At 38.4% G+C, this 21,489-nt stretch overlaps 1 protein-coding gene across 1 annotated transcript in view; it reads left to right on the top strand.

The window, feature by feature from the left end:
* LOC111142867 (notch 2) overlaps positions 1 to 21,489 on the top strand; it is a 172,449-nt gene that overhangs the window by 74,188 nt on the left and 76,772 nt on the right. The window contains exons 3-5 of the mRNA XM_022496239.1: positions 116 to 375; positions 4,053 to 4,388; positions 14,856 to 14,978. Coding sequence (XP_022351947.1) covers positions 116 to 375; positions 4,053 to 4,388; positions 14,856 to 14,978 — 719 coding nt within the window. The remainder of the gene's footprint in view (positions 1 to 115; positions 376 to 4,052; positions 4,389 to 14,855; positions 14,979 to 21,489) is intronic.

The following is a 21,489-nucleotide window of genomic DNA, read 5'->3' as shown; positions in this document are numbered from 1 at the left end:
TTTAGGTCTCTCAATTCACAATCTAGTGTTTTCTTGAATGCACTGCATTACCTTGTAAGTTTTTGGACTTATAAGAAGTCATATGTTTTCATGGACTCCTCTCTTTTCTATACAGATGTCTGGAGGGTTTCTTGGGAGAATATTGTCAACATCGAGACCCTTGTGAGAAGAATCGCTGCCAGAATGGTGGGACATGTGTGGCCCAGGCCATGTTGGGGAAAGCCACGTGCCGATGTGCCTTGGGGTTCACAGGTGATGATTGCCAGTACTCGACCACACACCCCTGCTTCGTTTCTCACCCTTGCCTGAATGGAGGCACCTGCCATGTGCGTAGCCGGGATGACTATGAGTGCACCTGCCAAGTTGGTTTTACAGGTAACAAATGTGACTCAGGGCCACATTTTCCTACTCTCAGTAGATACCTTTCTTTAGCATCTCTTAGATCTTGACATGCTGCTCTTAAGGATCCTCTAACTCTGGTATGCGTTTAACATTATGATAAGGAACTACAGTGTTCAAGACAACTATCTTTAACTTCCTTTTGAGAGTTCTAAGAGGAGAGAAAGAGAAAGGCAGAAGTATTTGACTTCCTAAAGTATGTATGTCAAGATTGGGGATCAGAACTTTACTTCACCGTCACTAGGAGAAAAGCTGTGCTATTGATTACTTGCTTCTTAAAATGTCTCCCTAGACATTCAAAGCACTGGTTTTTCGGTTTTCTGTACTCTGACTATTCCTTTTGCTTCTGCATTGCCTTGCCCTCATCTGTTAAATTTTTGTGTTCCTTGGAACTCTATTTTGAGCCCACTTTTGAGCCATATCACAGCTCCCCCAGCTCACTATCTCCAGTGGGTTCAGCTGTCATTATCTTCATCAGTTGCTGGTGACTCTTACAGTCATCCTTTTCACTCCACCCCTACCCTGACATTCAGGCTCATATTTCTAACTATCTACTGCATATTATACTTAGAAATTTGGCAAACGGTGCCTCACACTCAGCATGTTGATATAAATGGGTGTGGTGACGTATAGTCCAAGTATTTCAAACTAGACCCCTCCTCTCCCTTACCCTTAGACTCAGGCCCCTAATCTAGCCCCTGAAGCAGCTCTCACCTGTCTACTCTTCCCTCTTTCCTCTCCTGCTCTGCAGTTGAGGTCCATCTTGTCTATGTTGGTGACAGCTCAGCCCCCATCTGGGTTCCTGCAGTTGTTCCCTAACTGGTTTCCTTGCCTTTATTTTCTCCCTGTCTTGCTCATCTGTCCCATTGCCACATCTTTGATCATAAAAGCCAATCTTCCCACAAACTCACCTACTTAAATGCCCAATGATTTTTATCATCTGCAGAGTCAACTGCAAACTCTTTTACATGGCTTTCATAGCCCTTCATGGTCTCAGCCTTACATCTTTTTATAGCCTCACTTCCCACAAGCATCTAGCTCTAGTCACACCAACAACGTTCTCATCATTTCCTGAAAATGTCATACTTCCTGTTGCCGCCATGCTATTGCACACCCTTTGCCTGGAATGTCCTTTTCTATAATTGGTGATTGCCCAATGTTATTTAAAATTCTGTTTTAGTGACTTTTTTGTGATTCCTTTAGGCAGGTAGTCTTTATGTTCTTTTATCTTATATGTCACATTTTATTGTAATAATTTTTTTATATGTCTCTCATGTGACTAGATTATGAGTTCTTCAGAGGTGGGTTTGAGCTTTATTCAAAATGAACCATAGATGCTTATTAAGTTAGATGAGGAAAACAGAACCATTCACTATTTTGTCCCCTGCTACACCAGCATTTCTGTAAATATGATAAGCAAAAATTAAAAACATACTCAGTAAACTAAACTGGATTGGTTAGTTTGGAATACTTGTCTTACTGATTTTTCATTAAAAGGGGTTGGTAGAGGTAGAGGATAGTTAGAATGGCCCATTATCTTCATCATGACTATGACAGAATTATTGTTGTGATTCATTGAAGAGATTTGGTGGTTAAAAGAATAATTTTTTCCTCATTGTTAGTTTTGAATTGTTTTGCTCCCCAACAGAAGGGAAGGCCTAGCCATTTAAACCATTTTAATCCTGACTAGCGGAAATGGCAGTAATGTCTTCTTAATAATTAAAATGTTACTCTGAAATGATCCCCATAATAAAACTTCTTCCTTTGCCATGAAAAGGATCTCTTCTTGGTGTTCTGCAGGGCTCTTATTATTTTCATACATCTGCCACTTTTGTCTGTGTTTGGGAATTACAACTTTTTAAGTTTACCCTTTTGGTTTTGTGGTAGCCCTTAGACTCCACCTAGTCAGACCTTCAATCATGGCTGAAGAAGCAGAGTTGGGAAGTTAGTGCCTATATGTAACAAAGGTTCAAGACCTTTCTGTTTCAGTTGTAGGCAAATATTCTGTACACATGGTTTTCAGAAGGAACCATTTTTATCTCTTCTCCACTGTAGGTAAGTTCCTCTCAGAGGAATGAAGAAAAAATAGGAAGAAGAATTTTAGTTCCTTCTTTTTCTCTCTGCATCCTAAGATACATATGCTGTGCCCAGTTTTTTTTTTTTTTTTTAAGATTTTATTTATTTATTTGAGAGAGAGAGAGAGTACACACAAGTGGGGGGAGGGGCAGAAGCTAGAGCAGACTCCCCACTGAGCAGGGAGTCTGATGTGAGGCTGCATCCCAGGACCCTGGGATCATGACCTGAGCCTCAGGCAGTTGCTTAACTGACTGAGCCACCCAGGTGCCCCTGCTATGCCCAAATTTTTTTGTACCTTTCACCTTTGATGTGACATTCCTTGATAGAGAGCATGTCTGTGTGCTCATGTGTCACCTTCTTTCTTTTAGAAAGCCTGCTTCCTCCTCTCTCTCTGCCTGCCTCTCTGCCTACTTGTGATCTCTCTCTGTCAAATAAATAAATAAAATCTTTAAAAAAAAAAAAAAAAAAAAGAAAAGAAAAGCTGTCATGGCTTTCATTTGTTTTTCTATGAGCTTCATATATTTGGGTGTTTACCTAGACAGCCAGTTGGAATAATAACAAGTTCAGGAAGTTCTCATAATCTCTAGCTAAAAACAAAAAGCTTAAGCTGATGAAAACAAAAATCCATATGAATACCAGATTTACTAATAGGATGGGAATTTTTTTTTCTCTTTCTACCTCAAAGACATAGGATCCAGCACATCAGAGTCTTCTGACTTCCTCTTGTATTTTCCTGCCTGAGAGTCCGCAAGACTTACCTTTCTAGACCTTTATTCTCATGACAGCTTCTAGTTTTTTTCATAGATAAGTAGCCAGAGATTCTTCATCCTCATCAAACACATTAAGCAATATTTATAGCAAGATCACAATTAATAAAATGTTCCCTAGAATATGTGTGTGGATTGTGTTTAAAGGAAATAGAAGTAGCATTGACTTGTTTTCTATCATATAAGAGGTCTGTTTAGTAACTATATATTGTGGAAAATATCAATGCATTTTATTCACTCAAAAGATATGCTTTGAGAGTCTACTACAGGGATCCAGCCCCTGCCTGTGTGGTGGGTGATATAATAAATGGAAACAGAAAATTTGGGGTCTGCTTACATATGTGCAGATGTGTGTGTGAGACAGAGAGTGATTTAGGGAGCTGAGAAGGGCAATAAGGTAGCTTATGAGTAGAATTGTCGAGTAGGAGTTCACTAGGTAAACAAAAAGGAAGATGGCATTCCAAACAGAGGAGCAGCTTATGCAAAGACAAGGTGTGAGACAGTAGGTAGATCCAGACCCTTCTTTGTCCCCAAAGGGACAGATGGAATTCTCCAAGGATGGGTTCTATATGACTAGCCTACAGTCCCCTCCGTGTGCTCCACTGGGTCTTTGTATTTGGCTGAGGGCCCTAGAGAGTGCTTATATCAGATGATCTTGAGGGCTCTGATTTGGGCTTCCTGTGAAGTTCAAAGAGCTTAGGGATGCTCCACACAGTAAGTAACGTTAGTTGGGTGGGAGATGTGGGTTGTTGAGGACGGGGCTGGCTCCCACTTCAGTGGGCAGCACAGAGTTCTTCTCTCCTTCCTTAGGTAAGCTGTGCCAGTGGACTGATGCCTGCCTGTCTCATCCCTGTGCAAATGGAAGTACCTGTACCACTGTGGCCAACCAGTTCTCCTGCAAATGCCTCATAGGCTTCACAGGACACAAGTGTGAGACTGATGTCAATGAGTGTGACGTTCCAGGACAGTGCCAGCATGGCGGCACCTGCCTCAACCTACCGGGTTCCTATCAGTGCCAATGCCCCCAGGGCTTCACAGGCCAGCACTGTGACAGCCCCTACGTGCCCTGTGCACCCTCCCCCTGTGTCAATGGTGGCACCTGCCGGCAGACAGGTGACTTCACGTTTGAATGCAACTGCCTTCCAGGTAAGAAGACTCCCTAGTGTCCTGGGGTTGGGGGATACACCTTCAACGCAGGAGGAGGGTGGTGGGTGTGGCTTAATTGCTCCTTCAGGAAATATTCTTTGCAGCAGGGAAAAGGGAAAATGAGAATTTTCTGTGGGGTGGGTTGCTGGTGACGGAAGAGTTTTATGGGCTAATAGGGTCCATAAACTGAGTAGGGGGTAATTTAACATGTCAGAGTTTATGATGATGAGTGGCTAGGAAATTGTTTATTGTCCTTTTTGGAAGAATAGCAAGAAATAAGAGAAACAGCTCTGAGAAAGATAGATAGGTCTATGGAATGAAAGGGAACACAATGAGAATTAGATGTTGAAAAATATGTGTGATTAGTAAAGTGCTTTACACTGAATTGACAGTAATACTAGGTGATCAACTTTCCTTTATGCTTTCACCTCTGAAGGAATAATAGATTATTTTCCTACCTACCTAAATGTACCCGCCCACCTTTTATAATGTTCCCTGGGCTCCTGGCCCTCTCCGTGTACCCTCTGAGACTTTGGGTAACCTTGCTCTGACTTGAAGCTAGAGAATTTTGGAATGGGTAGTGCTTTGTTACTCAGTGGGCACTTTTTGATGCGTGCTGATAGATAAGGTATGGCACAACCAGACATAATTACAAAACAGAAGCCAAAAAAAGAGCAACGTATGGGAGCTTGGGTCCCAGGGTTCCGGAGAGATGGAGAAAGGAGCAAACCTGGCCAATTCTCTAACCCCTTGTAAAAAATGAGGAGGAGGTTGAAAACCGAGAATTTTGATTAGGAACAGAACGCAAGCAGCTGGAGCAGATGAATTACTAAGCAACAAAGATTCTGTTTTTATACAAATATCCTTAGTCCGAAAACAAAAGAAGGAAAATTGTAGGGGGGAATAAAGTGCTAAGTAAGCAGAATTGCCTCAAAAAGAAGTTGTTCTAGCTACTCTTCAAAATGGGGATCTTAGATTCTGGTCTTGTGGATGTGGTTCACATATAATGGGATTGTGTGTTTTATCTTTTGGGGATTAAAGGTCATATGTTGGTCCTTGGTATAAAACCAAATGGTAATTAATTCATTTCATTCAGTAAAAATTTATTGACTGCCACTTGTTTTCTGGGCACTGTGCTATGTGCTTAGAAAGGAGTGATACAAGATGCTGCCACATAATAAAAAACTTTTTACCATTTAACTATAAGCCACAAAAACAAGCTATTAATTATATTGCTTTCAGTTTCTCTTTCAATGAAGAGTAGGTAATAAATCATTCTAGACACTAAATAAATTTTATTGACAGAATATTACTGTCATCCACATTATCTTGTAGAAGAAATAACTAAAAGGTATCTTTCTTCACTCCCAAATTTGTTGGCCATATTCCAAAGTTTAAAGAAGGAGCCAGAAATACAATTTAATTTTACATATATTCTGATACTCTAATGATCTAATAGTCTAAGTGGCTGATAATTGAGGTTAGCATGATTTATTGTTGAGAGCTAAATGTTTTTTTTTCAGTTTCAAGAAAATTGTTTTAATAGTTGCCTAGAACAAGAGGTTGATTTGGCAGAGAAATACTGACGGGAAGTCAGAGAAGTCAATAAAGGAAGTTTTTAGCTAAGAGAGAGTGATTGTTCACTCCCATAGTCTGCATTGTTATCCATTAGCCATGATAAGAACCTTAGGGAATTCTTAAGAGTGTGTCCAGGAAAGGATCTGTCAAACCAGAATAGTATCTCCTCCTTGAGAAAGGAAATAACCAGGGATTCCACAGCTGAGAGGCTGCCAGGGCTTGTGGGATGGAATAAGGAGATCTTGGCTGTCTCTTACGCTCTGCTTGTAATTGAAAGCAAGACATTTGTTTACTCACTGATGAGTGTGTGTGTGTGTGTGTGTGTGTGTGTGTTGGGGTTTGGGATGGGGATGCAGGGGCGGAGAGAAGATTTGGCAAAGAGAAAACTAACATTTATTCAATGCCTTTTATGAGTTAGGCACCGTGCCAGGTACTTCTGCATCCTTTAGCTCAATTATACGAAAACCTTGGGGATAGGTATTATTTTTCTAGTTTTCCCAGGTGAAATAGCTCAGGTTTGGAGATGTTAAGAGATTTACCCAAAGTTGCACAGCTAACATGTGGTTAGGCTGAGGTCTGAAAACCAGACAGGTTATTTCGAAAGCCTCTACATCTTACTGCATCACAATGCACTGTTTGTCTATCCCTGAAGGTTCTTTGAAAATGTGTGACACTTTTTTGTTAAATGCTTTGAGATGTTTGGATTAAAAAAAAGTAGGAGATACTTCTAATTATGATCAAATACTCTTTGTTACCTATCAACCTATGTATGGCACCATACAGACATTTCAGGATAGTTAAGTAGACTGGTTCTTTCCTTTTGGGGTTTCATGATCTCAAACAGATGACATCAGCCTAGACAATGTATAAAAAGAAATTTTAAAAAGAATTCAAAACAATAGATGATGCAGGATGTATTTACACAGTTTGCAAGATTTTATTCTCCTTGTTTTTATGTGCCAGGTGGAGTTTGGAAAGTATTAACTTTATTTCCATATAAGGAAATAGTGCCTGGAGATGATTTTTTCTGAGAAAGTCCTTTTCATAATGCAATACCATTCTCCTTGCCCCTCCTTCCATTGTGCTCTGCACTATTCAAGAGACTAAAATATTACTTAAAATAATAATCACTATCTCAATGTAAATAACACCCTTATTTGAAGGGAATCATTGTTTCAGTTCTAAAAATGGAGAAACCAAGTCAGCAGGAGGGAAAAAGGCTTGTTAGGTTATTAAGCAACTCCCATGTGTGCTTCCTGCCACATTTCAAGTCATTGCACTTTTAATTGAGGCCTACCCTAATCACCCTATTTCAAACAGTAACCAGCTCCCTCCCCCCTTAATTATTGGCCCTGGTCGACTTTTTCTTTTCTTTTTCTATAACACTTATCATCTGCTTAGTATATAATTTGCACTATATAATTTACTTCATTATGTCTATTGTTTATTGTCTGTCTTTTCCAAATTCTGCCGCCTCTTCCCCTCTTCGGAGTGGAAGCCAGAATCTTTGTTTTTGTTTAGTGATGTATCCCAAGCACCCCAAAACAGTGCCAAGTTCATAATAGGCACACAAATATTTATCAACCAAGTGAGTTTAGTATAATATCATAGTATTGAGAATGTAATTTTGGTCTTTTCATTTTCTTCCTGGTATCATACATCCTAGACTTAGTGTGCTTTCTTCTTTAGTTCTTGTGTACTCTGGTACTGGATAAGAATTTCAGAGTCCTTTTCAACTCTGAAAGTCACTGAACTGCACATAAGTTAGTGACTATATTCAAATGGTCAAGTTATAGTTCTTTTTCTGCAAAGGACACTATAGTTACTGTGAGTTGATTTTTAAATTTTTATTGTTGAAGTATAGTTGACATACAATGTTATATTAGTTTCGGGTGTACAACATAGTGATTTGACAGTTTTATACATTACACAGTTCTCACCACACTAAGTGTAGTCACTGTCCCTATTACACTATTACAGTATTAGACTATATTCCCTCTATTGTACTTTTCACCTCTGTGATGTATTTATTTTATTACTGGAAGTTTGTCTGTCTTTATCCCTCTTACCTCTTTTGCCCACCCTCCCACCTCCACCTCCTTTCTGGCAACCACCAGTTTGTTCTCTATATTTAAGAGTCTGTTTTGTTTTTTAGATTCCACATATAAGTGAAATGATATGGTATTTGTCTTTCTCTGTCTGACTTATTTCATTTAGCATATAATACCTTCTAGGTCCATCCATGTTGTCACAAATGGCAAGATTTCCTACTTCTTATGGTTGAGTAATATGATTCTAGTATTTGAATATTACTGTAAGACTCATGGAGAGGGAATTAAAACTGCAGAAAATGACCAGTCTTGTGTAACAGAGAAAGAAATGTTTCTCCACAGAGAGAAGAAAAAAGGAAAATATTTATGAGAGAAGCAATAGAATCAGACCAAGGAACCATATTTCATCTTCTCCTTGGATGATCAGCTGTTAATAATCCAGCTCCTTTGTGGGCTGCCATTAAATAAGTCTTTAGCAGAAGCACTGAAGAGAATAATTTTAACATAAGAGCAACATAGAAAATAAATTATTGAATCATTGATTCCCAGTATTTTTGCATTAGGGCCAAATAATGGGGAGCGAATGAGTTAGGCTGGTTTTGTATATATGGATACTTTAAAAAGTAGCCCAGGTAATCAGAGAACAGTGGATTGTTTGAATCTATTGGCTGTGCCTTGTGAGTTCACAGTTTGATTGGCGAATCCTCAGTGTGCTTTACGTTTCTTACTCTCTTATACCTCTCTGTTCCTCTATTATTTTTTTTTTAAATTTCATAAAAAGCTGTCTGATCTGTCCTCTCCAAACAACAGAGGTTTATTCTTTGTGAACCACCTCTGTACTTTACAGGCTGAGTATATGTGATATCCCTATATCATTAAAATAAAGCTTAAGCCCATTTTGTGGCTTTTGTGTCTGAGCTTAAAAACTGTTAGAAGTAATTCCATCTTGCATTCTTATACACAAGGGCATGTAGCTTTCTCTTGGGTATTATATTTTTTTTTCTTGGGTATTATATTAATCATACTTTTGCAGGAATCTCTGGAGCGATGCAGAAATGATCATACCACTTTCCAGGGTACATTATTTTAGTTCCAGTTTTAGTTGATGATCCTGGACGTCTTTCCTATTCTCCTATGCTCTGTAGTTTCAACCATGGTATCTCCTTAGCTTTCTATCACCTTACCCTGCCCACCTTGCCTTTTTATATAGAAATTATTCTTTTTTAAAAAAAGATTTTATTTCTTTAGAGAGCATGAGTAGGGGAGGGGCAAAGGGGGAGAGAGAGAGAGAGAGAATCTCCAGCAGACTGCACGCTGAGTGCAGAGCTTGACAAGGGGCTCCATCCCATGCCCCTAAGATCATGACCTGAGCCAAAAATCAGGAGTTGGACACTCAAGTGACTGAGCCACCCAGATGCCCTAGAACTTATTCTTTATGATGTGTCAAAGGCACCTATTTCACTGAAGTGCCTTCAATGTTCCCAATCCCCATAGGGATTGGAGACCTCCGTAAGGTCTTTTGGTAACTTGTATACCTCTAATACAGCGCTTATCAAGCTGATTGTTTATTTGTTCATCTTTCCTAGTAGACACTCTCTTTTAACTCCTCCTGCCAGTATCCAACTTAGTGCATGGCACAAAATTGAGACCCAGTGAATATTTCACAAACGAATGAATTGAATGTGATAGAAAAGAGAATTATTGTATTCTATAATTAAAAAAAAAAAAAAATATATATATATATATATATATATATACCAAAGTTCTTTTGATTCGTCTTATTCATTTTTTTGACTTTTTTGGTGATGAATTTAGAAGAGTGGAGGTCATTAGGGAGATACCAAGAGAGGTGTCCAGGAGCAGCAACCTGTGTGGGTGGGGGGCTCGGGGATACATGGGCCAGTCATGAGGGTCAGCAAGCTCATCTGGGCCCATTTGGAGAATGGAAGGTGTGTGCCAAGAAGACCAACTGGACCGGTACAGGACCAGTTTGCTTTTGTGACAGATTTCTTCTTGGGGGGTTGTGGGAGAAAATAGACTTGTAGCTCTTTTTTGCCTTTGTCCAGTTTCAGATATTCCTGGTTTTTTCCTCACTTTTTCATCCCTGTGGACTAAAGCTCCTCCAGAGGACTTTTAGCCTGGTATGAGAGAATCCTAGTTGTGTCTTCTCATCTTCCTCGTTCTGCTCTCTTCTTTGTGTCTCTCCAGAAGCCCTTCCACCCTCACACATCCCGGCATCTGAAAGTGGAAAGATACGGATGCTTTCTTGAGAGATGCTGTTCTCTGTGTGGGATGACAAGTTCAAAAAATTCTTTTCTGCTCCCCACCCTCACTGTCATCATTTATCAGTTACATGGGCCATGGTTTTATAACAGCACAGTCTTAAAATGTTCCTTCTAAGTTTAATTTCTCTCCTTTTGGCCTTTTAAGGATGTGAATTGGCTTTAAGTAGTTGACTCCTTTTAGTATGGTCACATGAGCCTCTTTGTAAATCTGCTACACCCATCCCACCCACAGGTCTGGAGACTTGTCTGTTTCCCTTTCCCCAGAACCTTAAAATATATTTTTAAGAAGTGATTGCACCGTAGCTTATTCATATAAGCCTTACCACCACTTTTTCATCCCTGTGGACTAAAGCTCCTCCTCTCCTTGGGTGGACTTTCTTACAAGAATTTGCTAGCTATTTCCAAAAAGAGGTCTGTATCTCTATTTTTAAAGCATAAATCCTGTCTTAACTCTGGAGGAGAACTGATTTGGCTTGAGTTTCCTCAGACATGGGAACTTTTAACCTTAGGTTGGTTTTTCAGATTTTTACAAGGGAACTCTGGGGTCCCAGACAGCATACTGTTTGGAACTGGTTCTGTACTGGCTTCTGCCTACCAGCCATGTAAACTTAGATAAGTCAGCCATATGGCCCTCAACTTCTTCATCTGTGACATAAAAGGATTAGAGTAGATACTTTCTAAGGGCTGTTTGAGTCTATTCATATATAGTATTAGCTAATATGCATAGATCACTTATGCATCAGGCACTGTTTTAAGTGCATTCCCCCCAGTAGAATAGCTTTAGTGAGATATAATTCACATACCACATAATTTGCTCTTTAAATTATACAATTCAAGGGCACCTGGGTGGCTCAGTGGGTTAAGCCTCGGCCTTCGGCTCAGGTCATGGTCCTGGGGTCCTGGGATCAAGCCCCGCATCGGGCTCTCTGCTTGGTGGGGAAGTTGCTTACCCCTCTCTCTCTTTGCCTGCCTCTCTGCCTACTTGTGATCTCTGCCTGTCAAATAAATAAATAAAATCTTTAAAAAAAATTGTACAATTCAGTGGTTTTCAGTGTATTCACAGATACGTGTAACCATCACCACAATCAATTTTAGAACATTTTTATCACTGCAGAAGGAACCCCGTACCATCAGCAGTCACATTGCGTTGGTCCTTAATTCTCCCCCAGCACCGGGCAGCTACTAATCTACTTACTGTCTCTATAGATTTACTTGTTCTGGACATTTCATATAAATGGAAACATTTCTTTCACCTAATATTTTAAAGTTCATTCATGTTATAGGAGGTATCAGTGCTTCATTCCTTTCGTGGCTCTTGAAGTATTCCATTGTAAATTTATCACATTTTTTCCCCTACTTTTTAAAAATTGAAGTATAATTGACATATAATGTTATATTGGTTTCAGGTGCAAAACATTGATTCAACAATCCCATACTCAGTGCTTACCACATTTTATTTATCCATTCACTAGTTAATTGACATTTTGGGCTGCTTCTGCTTTTTTGGTGATTATGAATAATGCCTCTGTGAACATTCCAAAACAAGTTTTTGTGTGGACATATATTTTCATTTCTCTTGGGTCTATATTTAAGGGAGGAATTTCTGGGTTATATGGTAATGCTGTTTAACCTTTTCAGGAACTGCCAGTCTGTTCCAAAGTGGGTGCACTCCTTTACATTTCAACCAGCAGTATATGAAGGTTCCAGTTTCTCCACATCCTCACCAACACTTGTTATTGGCTGTTTTTTTGATTATGGCCATCTGAGTTGGTGTGAGATGACATCTCATTGCAGTTTTGATAGGCATTTCCATGATGGCTAGTGATGTTGAGCATCTTTTCATGTGCTTATGGCCATTTGTATGTCACCTTTGGAGAAATGTCTATTCAGATCCTTAACCCATTTTATAATGGGTTATTTGCCTTTTTATTATTATATTATTTATACTGTATTTTTATTATTGCTATAAGTGTTCTTTATCTATCCTGGATACAAGTCTCTTATCAGATAAATGATTCATAATTATTTTCTCTCATCCTGTGTGCTGTCTTTTCACTTTCTTGATGGTATCTTTTGAAACCCAAATGTTTTTAATTTTGATGAAGTCCAAACTTTCCAATTTTTATTTAGTTGCTTGTGCTTTTGTTATATTTATGAAAGCTTTGCCTAGCCCAAGTCACAGAGAGTCACTACTATGTTTTCTTATGAGAGTCTTACAATTTTAACTCCTAGATTTTAAGTAATTTTTGTGTTATGGGAGAGATCCAATTTATTATTTTGCCTGTAGATGTTCAGTTGTCCCAGCACCATTTACTGAATTAAGTGCTCTGTATATCTAACTAATTTATTCTTTATAGTAATCCTTTGTGGTAGACCCTGTTGATTCCCCCAGAGAGGAAAGAAAGTTTCAGCATCTTGCCCCTGTTCACTCACCTATTGCATATGAAGGTTGATTGTTGAACCTAGGCCCCCTGAGGCCATGCTTTAATCATGAATTAACTCTTAGCAACCTGCTTTCTTACCTACTTGCCTTTGACAGGGAAGAACTACCTTGAAAATAGTCATAAAAAGAAAACATTTTATTTCTTATTGTTGTGGTTATGCTGAAATGCTTCTGCTTTCTTAATCTGTCTGTGGTTGGTGAATTCAGTTAGTTGTAGCATTGGCTAATAAAAATTTAGGGTCACAGTTTCAATTCCTAGTAGTTTGGCTACCAGGGCTTTATCACCTCCCTGACACTATAGTCAACCATATTAGTCTTAGTCACCAGAGAGATCAAGTTACCAGTTCCAGAATACCACTAGACCACACAGGTTCCAGTAGTGGTGGGCCAGGAGCCCTATTTCCCTCCCACACTCTAAAACTTTATCTTTAACTTTTTTTTTTTTTATCTTTAACTTTTCTAAGGAATGTTTTCATAAAGAGCGCTAGGGTAGGAGCAAAGACCTCAGTTTTTGTTCAGACACTGCCACTTGGTGGATCTGTAGATTTGCCCTACTTCATCTTAATTATGGGTGGGCTTAAACCAGAATTTTCTGAATCAGTTCATTTGTAAGACTTTCATACAATTAAACAGATATATGAGTAATACGATAAATTTTTAAAAATCTGAGTCTATAAAAATTTTCACAGCCTTTCTCAAGCTTACTTAGTGATTTATCTGCTGGAATGGACTGAATACTGAATGCCTAGAGAAATCAAATTCTCCTTAGTCAAGCTTTCAATTATCCCCATCTTCTGTGAAGTGATTTTCTTTGGTGTCAGTAAAAAAAATTTTTTTTTTTTTTTTTTGCCACTTAGTTTATACGCATTTACATGACCGCCACTTTATTCAGAGAAACCAGCCATGTTGCAGTGTAACAAAGCAGATAAAGAATATCATCACAGTGGCTTGTGGTAGGAATGAATAAAGCAAGGTGTGATTGTTGTCTGTCCCACTCACCAGGCTGTAATTACCCCAAAAGCAGGGACATTCTGTCTTTTTTACTCACGGTTTAATCCCCAGTGCGTAGTATAAGACCCAATAAATGTTTTGAGTGAGAGAAGAACCTTAGGGACATTTTGAGGAGGCCATACTATATTTCAAATAGGAGAATGATCAGTTGAACATTCAGTTTTAAAGTTGGTAATCTTCTGTCTTAATAGCTAAGGGATTTGGTAGCCAAGGAGAAAGAAAGGAAAAAGCTCAATATGTAAATTACAGAGAAACACACTGGGCAGTTAGGGTGAAGTTTAGTGTGTTGGTAAAAACAAAACAAAACAAAAAAAAACCAAAAAAATCAAGAGGAAGGAAGTAATGCCATAAATGTGGAGAGGAAGTTGAAGAATTTGAAGTGTTGGTAAGTTAAGTTTAATTAATAATAATGCCACCCCATTTTCAGATAGCTTTTTATGTTTATGATGTACTTTATTCATGATATGGCACTTACAACAACCTAGAAAGGCAGGTTGGGCAGGTGGATTGAGCCTCATTTTAAAGATGAGGAAGCTAGTTCAGTTTGTAATTTACCATGTGTTAAATAGCTTATAGGTAGTGAGATTGAAACTTGACCCATATATTTAGACTTCTCAGTATTTTTCTTATGTTCCCTACTTCCACCTAGTTTTCCCAAGCAAACATCCTAAGAAGAAAGTAAATGAGTTTAAATTTAATGAGGTGATCTTTTATCTGTTCTTCCCATTAATCTAGGATGGAGCTGGGGAAAATCTAACATCCTCCTCCCCTGCTTTTTTAAAGAATCAGTGAATAGTCATCTAAGTACACATTTATCTTCACTGGGATTTTATTTCATAAAAACACTTTGAAATACTTGTGAGGTAACTGTGAAGGCATGTCATTGGCATAATGAGTCACTTTGTCTAGCTTCTCTTGAGGCAAGAGAAGATGGAAGATTGGGCAATTTTTTTGTATGGTGAGTCCTGGGTTGACCACCTGCTGGCTACTGAACTGAAATAATGAAGTAGGTCCATTCTGATGACCATGTTCTGTAGAAGAGCTGATCACTTACTTCAGCATGAGAATTCATTATTTTTTCTTGTTCTTCTTTATCCAGGTTTTGAAGGGATCACCTGTGAGCGGAATATTGACGACTGCCCTAACCACAAGTGTCAGAATGGAGGGGTTTGTGTGGATGGGGTTAATACTTACAACTGCCGCTGCCCCCCTCAGTGGACAGGTATGCACACTGTGGTAAATCAGTTAGAGTAGGGGGATGGATTGGTAACCAGAGGCAGGCTCTTACTGAAGTGGACATCTTTTACAAGGGTCTCTGTGCTACATCATTGGGTAGAGCGCTAACCCCATATGTTCTTCTGTGCTCATTTCAAGAATAATATTTTCACAGATATGACTTAGTACCTCAGTACCACACTAAGATGCTATGGCAGATATGAGAGAAGAGCATTACTGACAGACTCCGAGGTCTGGGAAAAGCAACACGTTGCCTAGGATATAGCAAATACTTAATACATATTTAAGAGGAAAAGAACACAATTAACTATGAAAATATAAATGTTCTTACCACACTTATAAAAAAAATAGGTACTATGCAAGTAATTGATGTGTTCACTAATCTTATTGTAATCATTTTGCTACACACGCTATAAACATATCAAATCATCACATTGTGTACCTTATTTTTTCACAATGTATTCTTTAAATTTATACAGTATTATATGTCAAAAATATCTCAGTAAAGCTGGAAAAAAAAGAAACTACAACTTATTAAGTTTCAGTATAGTATCAAAGAATAATAATTATATGAAAAGGCTATTAAAATACTCTTCTTTGTTCCAACCAAAAAGTGAAATATAAGTTATACACACTACAAGAGTTCAGAGCTTATTCATGGACAAAAATCTATCTTATTGCCATGTCCTATAATTATGCAAAGGGTTGGGCAGACACCTTTGATGACATTATATTTATGACACCCATCTACGTTTCTATTTTTTTCCTTTTTTGTGTTCCTTTTTGCACATGGGGCAAGAATAGATTTTTCAGCCTCAGACATTATTCTTGCTTAATTTTTCAACCTCTAGAAGTATCTGCTATTGTCTTAGGCAGATTTTCCACTTATTTTTGAAGGTTAAGTGATTTTATGCAGACATTTGGTTCTAATTTCTGTTTATATCTATTTATCTAACTGAAAGTGGAAACAATTAAGAACTGATTAAGTGACTAAGAACTAAGCCTTTTTGAGAGAACTTGATGATTTAATGTGGAAACCCAAGAACAAGTTAATGTTATAAGGAAGAAACTTCAGGGGCGCCTGGGTGGCTCAGTTGGTTAAGTGGCTGCCTTGGCTTGGGTCATGATCCCAGGGTCCTGGGATAGAGGCCCATATCGGGCTCCCTGCCTGAGGGGCAGCCTGCTTCTCCTTCTCCACCGCTTGTGCTCTCTTACACGCACACTCTTGCTCTCAAATAAATAAATAAAATCTTTAAAAAAAGAATAAGAAGGAAACTTGAACACCAGTGAGGGATTTTGCCCAGCAAAGAAGTCTTAATGTTGGATTGCTGACATTACTACCTGGTATTCTTTAGAATCTCCAAGTTGCTTTCCCTTATCTCTAGGAGCTAATTATTTAGAGTACTCTTTAGAGCTGAACACTATGAAAAGATTAAAAGGGTTTAAAACGTTGGTTACATGATTTCCTGGAAGGGCACACATTTCTGATTTTAATCTCCAAGCTCTCCTTTTAAATACTTTTCCACTGGGTTTCTCTAGAATTGGACTTCCGTAACATTTCTTCTTGGTGTCTTGATCCTAGGATTTTACTCCCAACACTCTGCGCTTTCTGTCATATTCTCTCTTCTCTAGCTTTTGCCATTTCTCTGATAGATTTTTTTTCGGAGACCATTTTTCTTTTCAACTCAAAAAAATTACCGTGAAGTTCATTACTTGACAGTAATAACTGAAAGGATTTAAATTTTTCTCTTTTTAATGATCCTTACAGTGGTATTAGACAGGATGAGATGCTTGTTAGGAACTTGACCCCATCCTACTCTCTCCTTTGTTGTACATGGTACTAAGGGTTCTGATGCCAATGAAGATTAAATGATACGGTGATTTCATTGCTGAGTTTTCTTTGATGCTATACTCCATTTCCTGCTTTGGTATTTATTAGGAAGGTGCATTCTTGGGGAAAGCTATCCCAGTGAAATGATATTTTATCAAAATTTCTTATACCAGAATGTTTAATAAGTACCTCTTTTTAGGAAAGTCCTTATAACATGTGTCTTTCTCCGTGTGTTTTTGTATTTTCTAGAAAGGATAGCAGACTTTGGGGTAAGTTTAATGTGGCAGTATTTATTTCTTTTGCTCTGCTGTCATTTAAAGTGACTCTCAGTCTTTGGCTTTCCACCACAGGTTTCCTTCCTCTTTTCACTCATGCAGATTCTTTGATTTCCAGTGTTTTTTACTGTCCACATCACTAACAGGATCAAGTCCGAGGTCCTTTCTCGGCTGTGTGAATTCCTTCCTGGCCTCAACCCTGTCTGCTTCTCCAGTCTTCTCATGAATCCAATAGCAGTAAGAACTGCTTCCAGTTCTCCTGTATCTACTGCATCCTGTGTCTTCACTCACAGCATTCCTTTTCCACAGATTTTCCTTCTCTGTTCCTCTCCTTGTTATAGGCAGCCTCACCAGTTTTACCTGCCTGGCTCAGGTCAAGTGGCTGCTCCTTCAGGGAACATTCCGTGACCTCTCTCCAGGCTGAGCTAGGTATTGTCCTCTGCATTCCCTTACTACATTACATTCCTCAGTGATAATGCTCACCACATTAATATTGGCATTATTATATGCTTGAAGTGAGGGAAATACCGAGTTATAGGATGACAACTGTTGTTGGTGATACCAGTTACTACTGCTCTCTACACACCTTTGTTCTCAGTAGCATGCAGCTGAACTGTTCGCCATCCCAGCCCTCACGTCATTCTGAGAAGAATAGAGAAAAAATTGGGAGTCATAGGGTTCCTATTTCTACTGATATCAGAGCTATAAATTCAGATTAGTATTTTTTGCTTTATACAAATTAAAGAAATGAGTGGGCTAGAGGCTGGGAGTTAGCTAATGTTTGTTAGTAACCAAATACTGTGCTAATTACAATGTTTTATTTTGTGTAATCTTTGTGATAATTGTATTAGGGGTAGAGTTTATTAAATATCCTTTTTACAAATGATGATGGATATACAGAAGGGTTAAACAGTTTACTCTAGGCACAAAGTGGTTGGGTCAGGGTTTGAATCTAGTGTTGAACCCCAAGTCTGTGCTCAAATCTGTGGTCTTTTTCTATACAAATTGACTCTGGATTGTCCTTCTTTATTTTTTACTTTTTAAGAATTTTGAATCTTTTTAATAGACAACGTTCAACTTATAATTTTATTATTCTAGGATGTGGTGATTTATTCTTTACCTTTTTTCCATTTTAGATATTTTCCTGGTTACTTTGGGGTCAGAAGTCAATATTGAATGAATATTTTATATTCAGTCTGGAGATTTTTTCAAAAGCCTTCTTGCAACTTTATCAGACTTCTCCATACAATTCCCAGCTATAGAGTTGAAGCATGAACAGTTTGGTCTTGCTTTTGACACAATAGAAAAAGAAGGGTTGGAGTTAGTCTACTAGGAAGAAGTGAAGTTGCCAGGTGTCTGAAAAAGAATGAATGGGATTATATAGCTGAAGAAACTAGGTATCAGTTTGAAATAAAGGAGATTTGTGAATTTGCCATTTTTTAATTTTTTTATTTTAATTCCTGTATAGTTAACATATAGCATTATATTTATAAGTTTTTAATGAGAGGAGCCTGATAGGCACTATTTTGTTTTATAAATACATATACAGAGAAGGTTTGGTCTTTAGTAGCAAGTTCTGGGCTTCAAGATGACCAGAAATTTTTTCCAAGTCTTTCATGGTTTGATTTGGGATAAATGAGTCAGCTTCCTTTTCTTCAGAAGGCTTTATTTGCTATCCAGGGAACTAATATCTTTTAGTTACTTTACTGGGGTATTGAGAGAATAAATGGTGCAATAAAAAAACCTCTTAAGCCTTTCATTTATCATGTAAATTAAATTACATTAATTGTAATTATAAATTATACTTAAAACTGTAAATTGCACTTATCATGTAAAACATTCTAGATCTACACTGTTTGATATCGTAGTCATTAGCCATATTTTGCTAGTGAGTATCTGAAGTGTAACAGGTCAAATTGAGATGTGCCACAGCTGTAAAACACCTGATTTTGAAGACTCAGTATGCAACACAAAAGCAAAATGTGTCAGTAACAATGTTTTAAATTTTGGTTTAGACTCTAAAATGATAGTGTTTTGGATGTAATGAGTTAAATAAAATACGGTATTAAAGTTGATTCCATCAGTTTCTTTTTCTTTTAAGTGCTACCAGAAAATTTTAAATGAAATCTGTATAGTGGACAGAACTACTTTAGGTGTGAAGATGTTCTATAGGTATTAGCACAGCTGCTACTGTAGGAGTATCCTCTCTGATCCCGGGTGGTAGAGGGATAGGTTCGCAGTTGTTTGTATAGGGGGGCCTTGGGTTTGTCTCACTAGAAGAAGGCATGTTGCCCTTGTTCTGGTGTGGTTTCCGCATCAGTTATGGACAGGACTATGTTCTGATCTGGTCTTTTCACCTGACATGGCCTTCCAGAACAGTATTCAAAAGCTACCACTCTTCTAGATGAGCTAAAGCCCAGGTGGAAGAAAGCAATTGGTATTGGGATTTGGGCAAAAATGGTTTACTTTTTTTATAGGAATCTTGTTAAAGAGATGTCTGAGTAGTTGGATGTTCCTTTAGGAAATGGAAATAAACCTAAGGATTTGATGAAGCCTGAGCACAAAAGTCTATATTATTATTGTATTAGGCCCCAAGCCATTATATGAGAGAAGTTCTGCTCTGGCAGATATCCACTTAAGAGAAAAAAAAAAAGTTATAAAAGGCTCCCAAATTAATTAAAGCAGTGTAGATTAATGTTTTGTCTACATAGATTGTTATTTGAATTTTCTTTTTAAAGGTTCATTTCCTTCAGAATTAAAGTTGCCTCTAAACTCAACTCACAAATTCCTCTCTGGCAGCTTTTGGTTTGGGTTCACTCCTAGGGCAGATGTGATTTATTTTCCTGTGCTTGTTATTAACCCAGAAATGTAATTTTAGCTTGGGCTTGGAATAGTGCTTTGGGACACTAAGCAGAAGTGAACAATGGAAGTTAGGTGGACATGAGTCAAATAAAACCAACCACATTTTCTCTCAGCTCTCCTTTTTATAACTGATGAGCCCAAAGAGTTGGTTAAGATTCCCTTGACTGTCTGTTGCTCCAATTTCAGTAAAAATTTTTTGGCATGAATCAGCAAGTACATACTGCCAGAGGTGGTGCACTAGCTCCTGTGTCTGGGAACGAAGTCTTTTCGTGACAGTATTTTGATTTTGAACTAGATGCCTCATTTCAGTCTAGACTCTAGTTGGTGACAAGCTGTTCCCTAGGATGAGGCTTTTGTTACAACCACTTTTCTGTTTTTTAAATACTATAGGAATGTAGGCTTTTGGTTGAGAGTGGAAACTATTTATATCTGGGGCTGCAAAACTGTTCTCATTTGTATTCTGCATGGGGGAATGGGAAAATACATCTCCCATTTAAGTTTCTCCGCTGTGAACTCGATTGTGAGGACTTGATAAAAGTCTGTTTTCTGGAATTTTGCTTCACCCAATTTCAGTTTGCTATCAGTTGGGCAGACTGCCAGAGTGCTAACCTGAAGCACCCTCATCCAAAGGTCCCAGAGTTGATGAGTGGTCATGTTGGTGTGAACAGCGGTGAGTGGTTAGGTTAGCCCCCCACAAAATATAGGAGGTGAGACTGAGGGATCTTTTGTGCTCTTGTGGTCCATGACTCAATGTCTGACTTTGGCTACATTCCAGGCAAGATCTAGTTTCATTCCATAGCTTTTCAAGCCCCTGCAGAATTGTTGTAAGGTAGCTTCAATAACATATTTATTGAATAACTCACAGTTATATCCAATATACTATGCTGGATGCTTTAAGAGACACAAAGAAGGAATAAATCAATTCTTATCTTTTAAGGATTGTCAGATTCACTAGGAAGAAAGAAGAAAGTCTACACGTAACCATATAGGAGGTAGAAACTATAAATGAACTTGAGTTTGGATAGAAATTGGGGGCCATCTAAGTACTTGTTTGGTTGAAGGGGAAATAGAGCAGAGTTAACTTCTGTTTTGAATCTGTGTAATAAGAGAATGTGGGTTCTATTGACAGAGATAGAGAAGTGGGCTAAAGATCCTGGTGAGTTCGAGGTGAGTTTTCCAAGAGAAAAGCACGTAACACCCAGAAGGTCAGATTAGAGGTAAGGGCTCTAGACTCAGATTTTGAGTCTCTTTTTGGTTGCTCTGAGAATGTATCTGGTTTGTAAGGGAAAGTGCGGGGTGTGAGAGAAACAGAGAGTTTGGACCTAAATTGTGAGTAATGTCCACACTTCAGAAAATGGAGGAAGAAAGGGACCCAAAGAAGGAAGGTGAGAGAAAGGGATGTCTGTGAGTTGGAAAGCTCTGCCATGACAGCATCCCTGAGCCAGGGGCTGCATTTTAAGACTGTGCCCTTGCCTCAATTCTGCATGCCTCTCTGGTACCATCTTGGTATTTTACCGCTGTTCCTGGTT

This window comes from Enhydra lutris, unplaced genomic scaffold, assembly GCF_002288905.1.
Source record: "Enhydra lutris kenyoni isolate GAN:26980312 unplaced genomic scaffold, ASM228890v2 scaffoldscaffold9, whole genome shotgun sequence".
NCBI classification, from domain to species: domain Eukaryota; kingdom Metazoa; phylum Chordata; class Mammalia; order Carnivora; family Mustelidae; genus Enhydra; species Enhydra lutris.
Note: the sequence above shows the minus strand (reverse complement) of the source record. Positions and strands in the feature narration are given on the sequence as shown.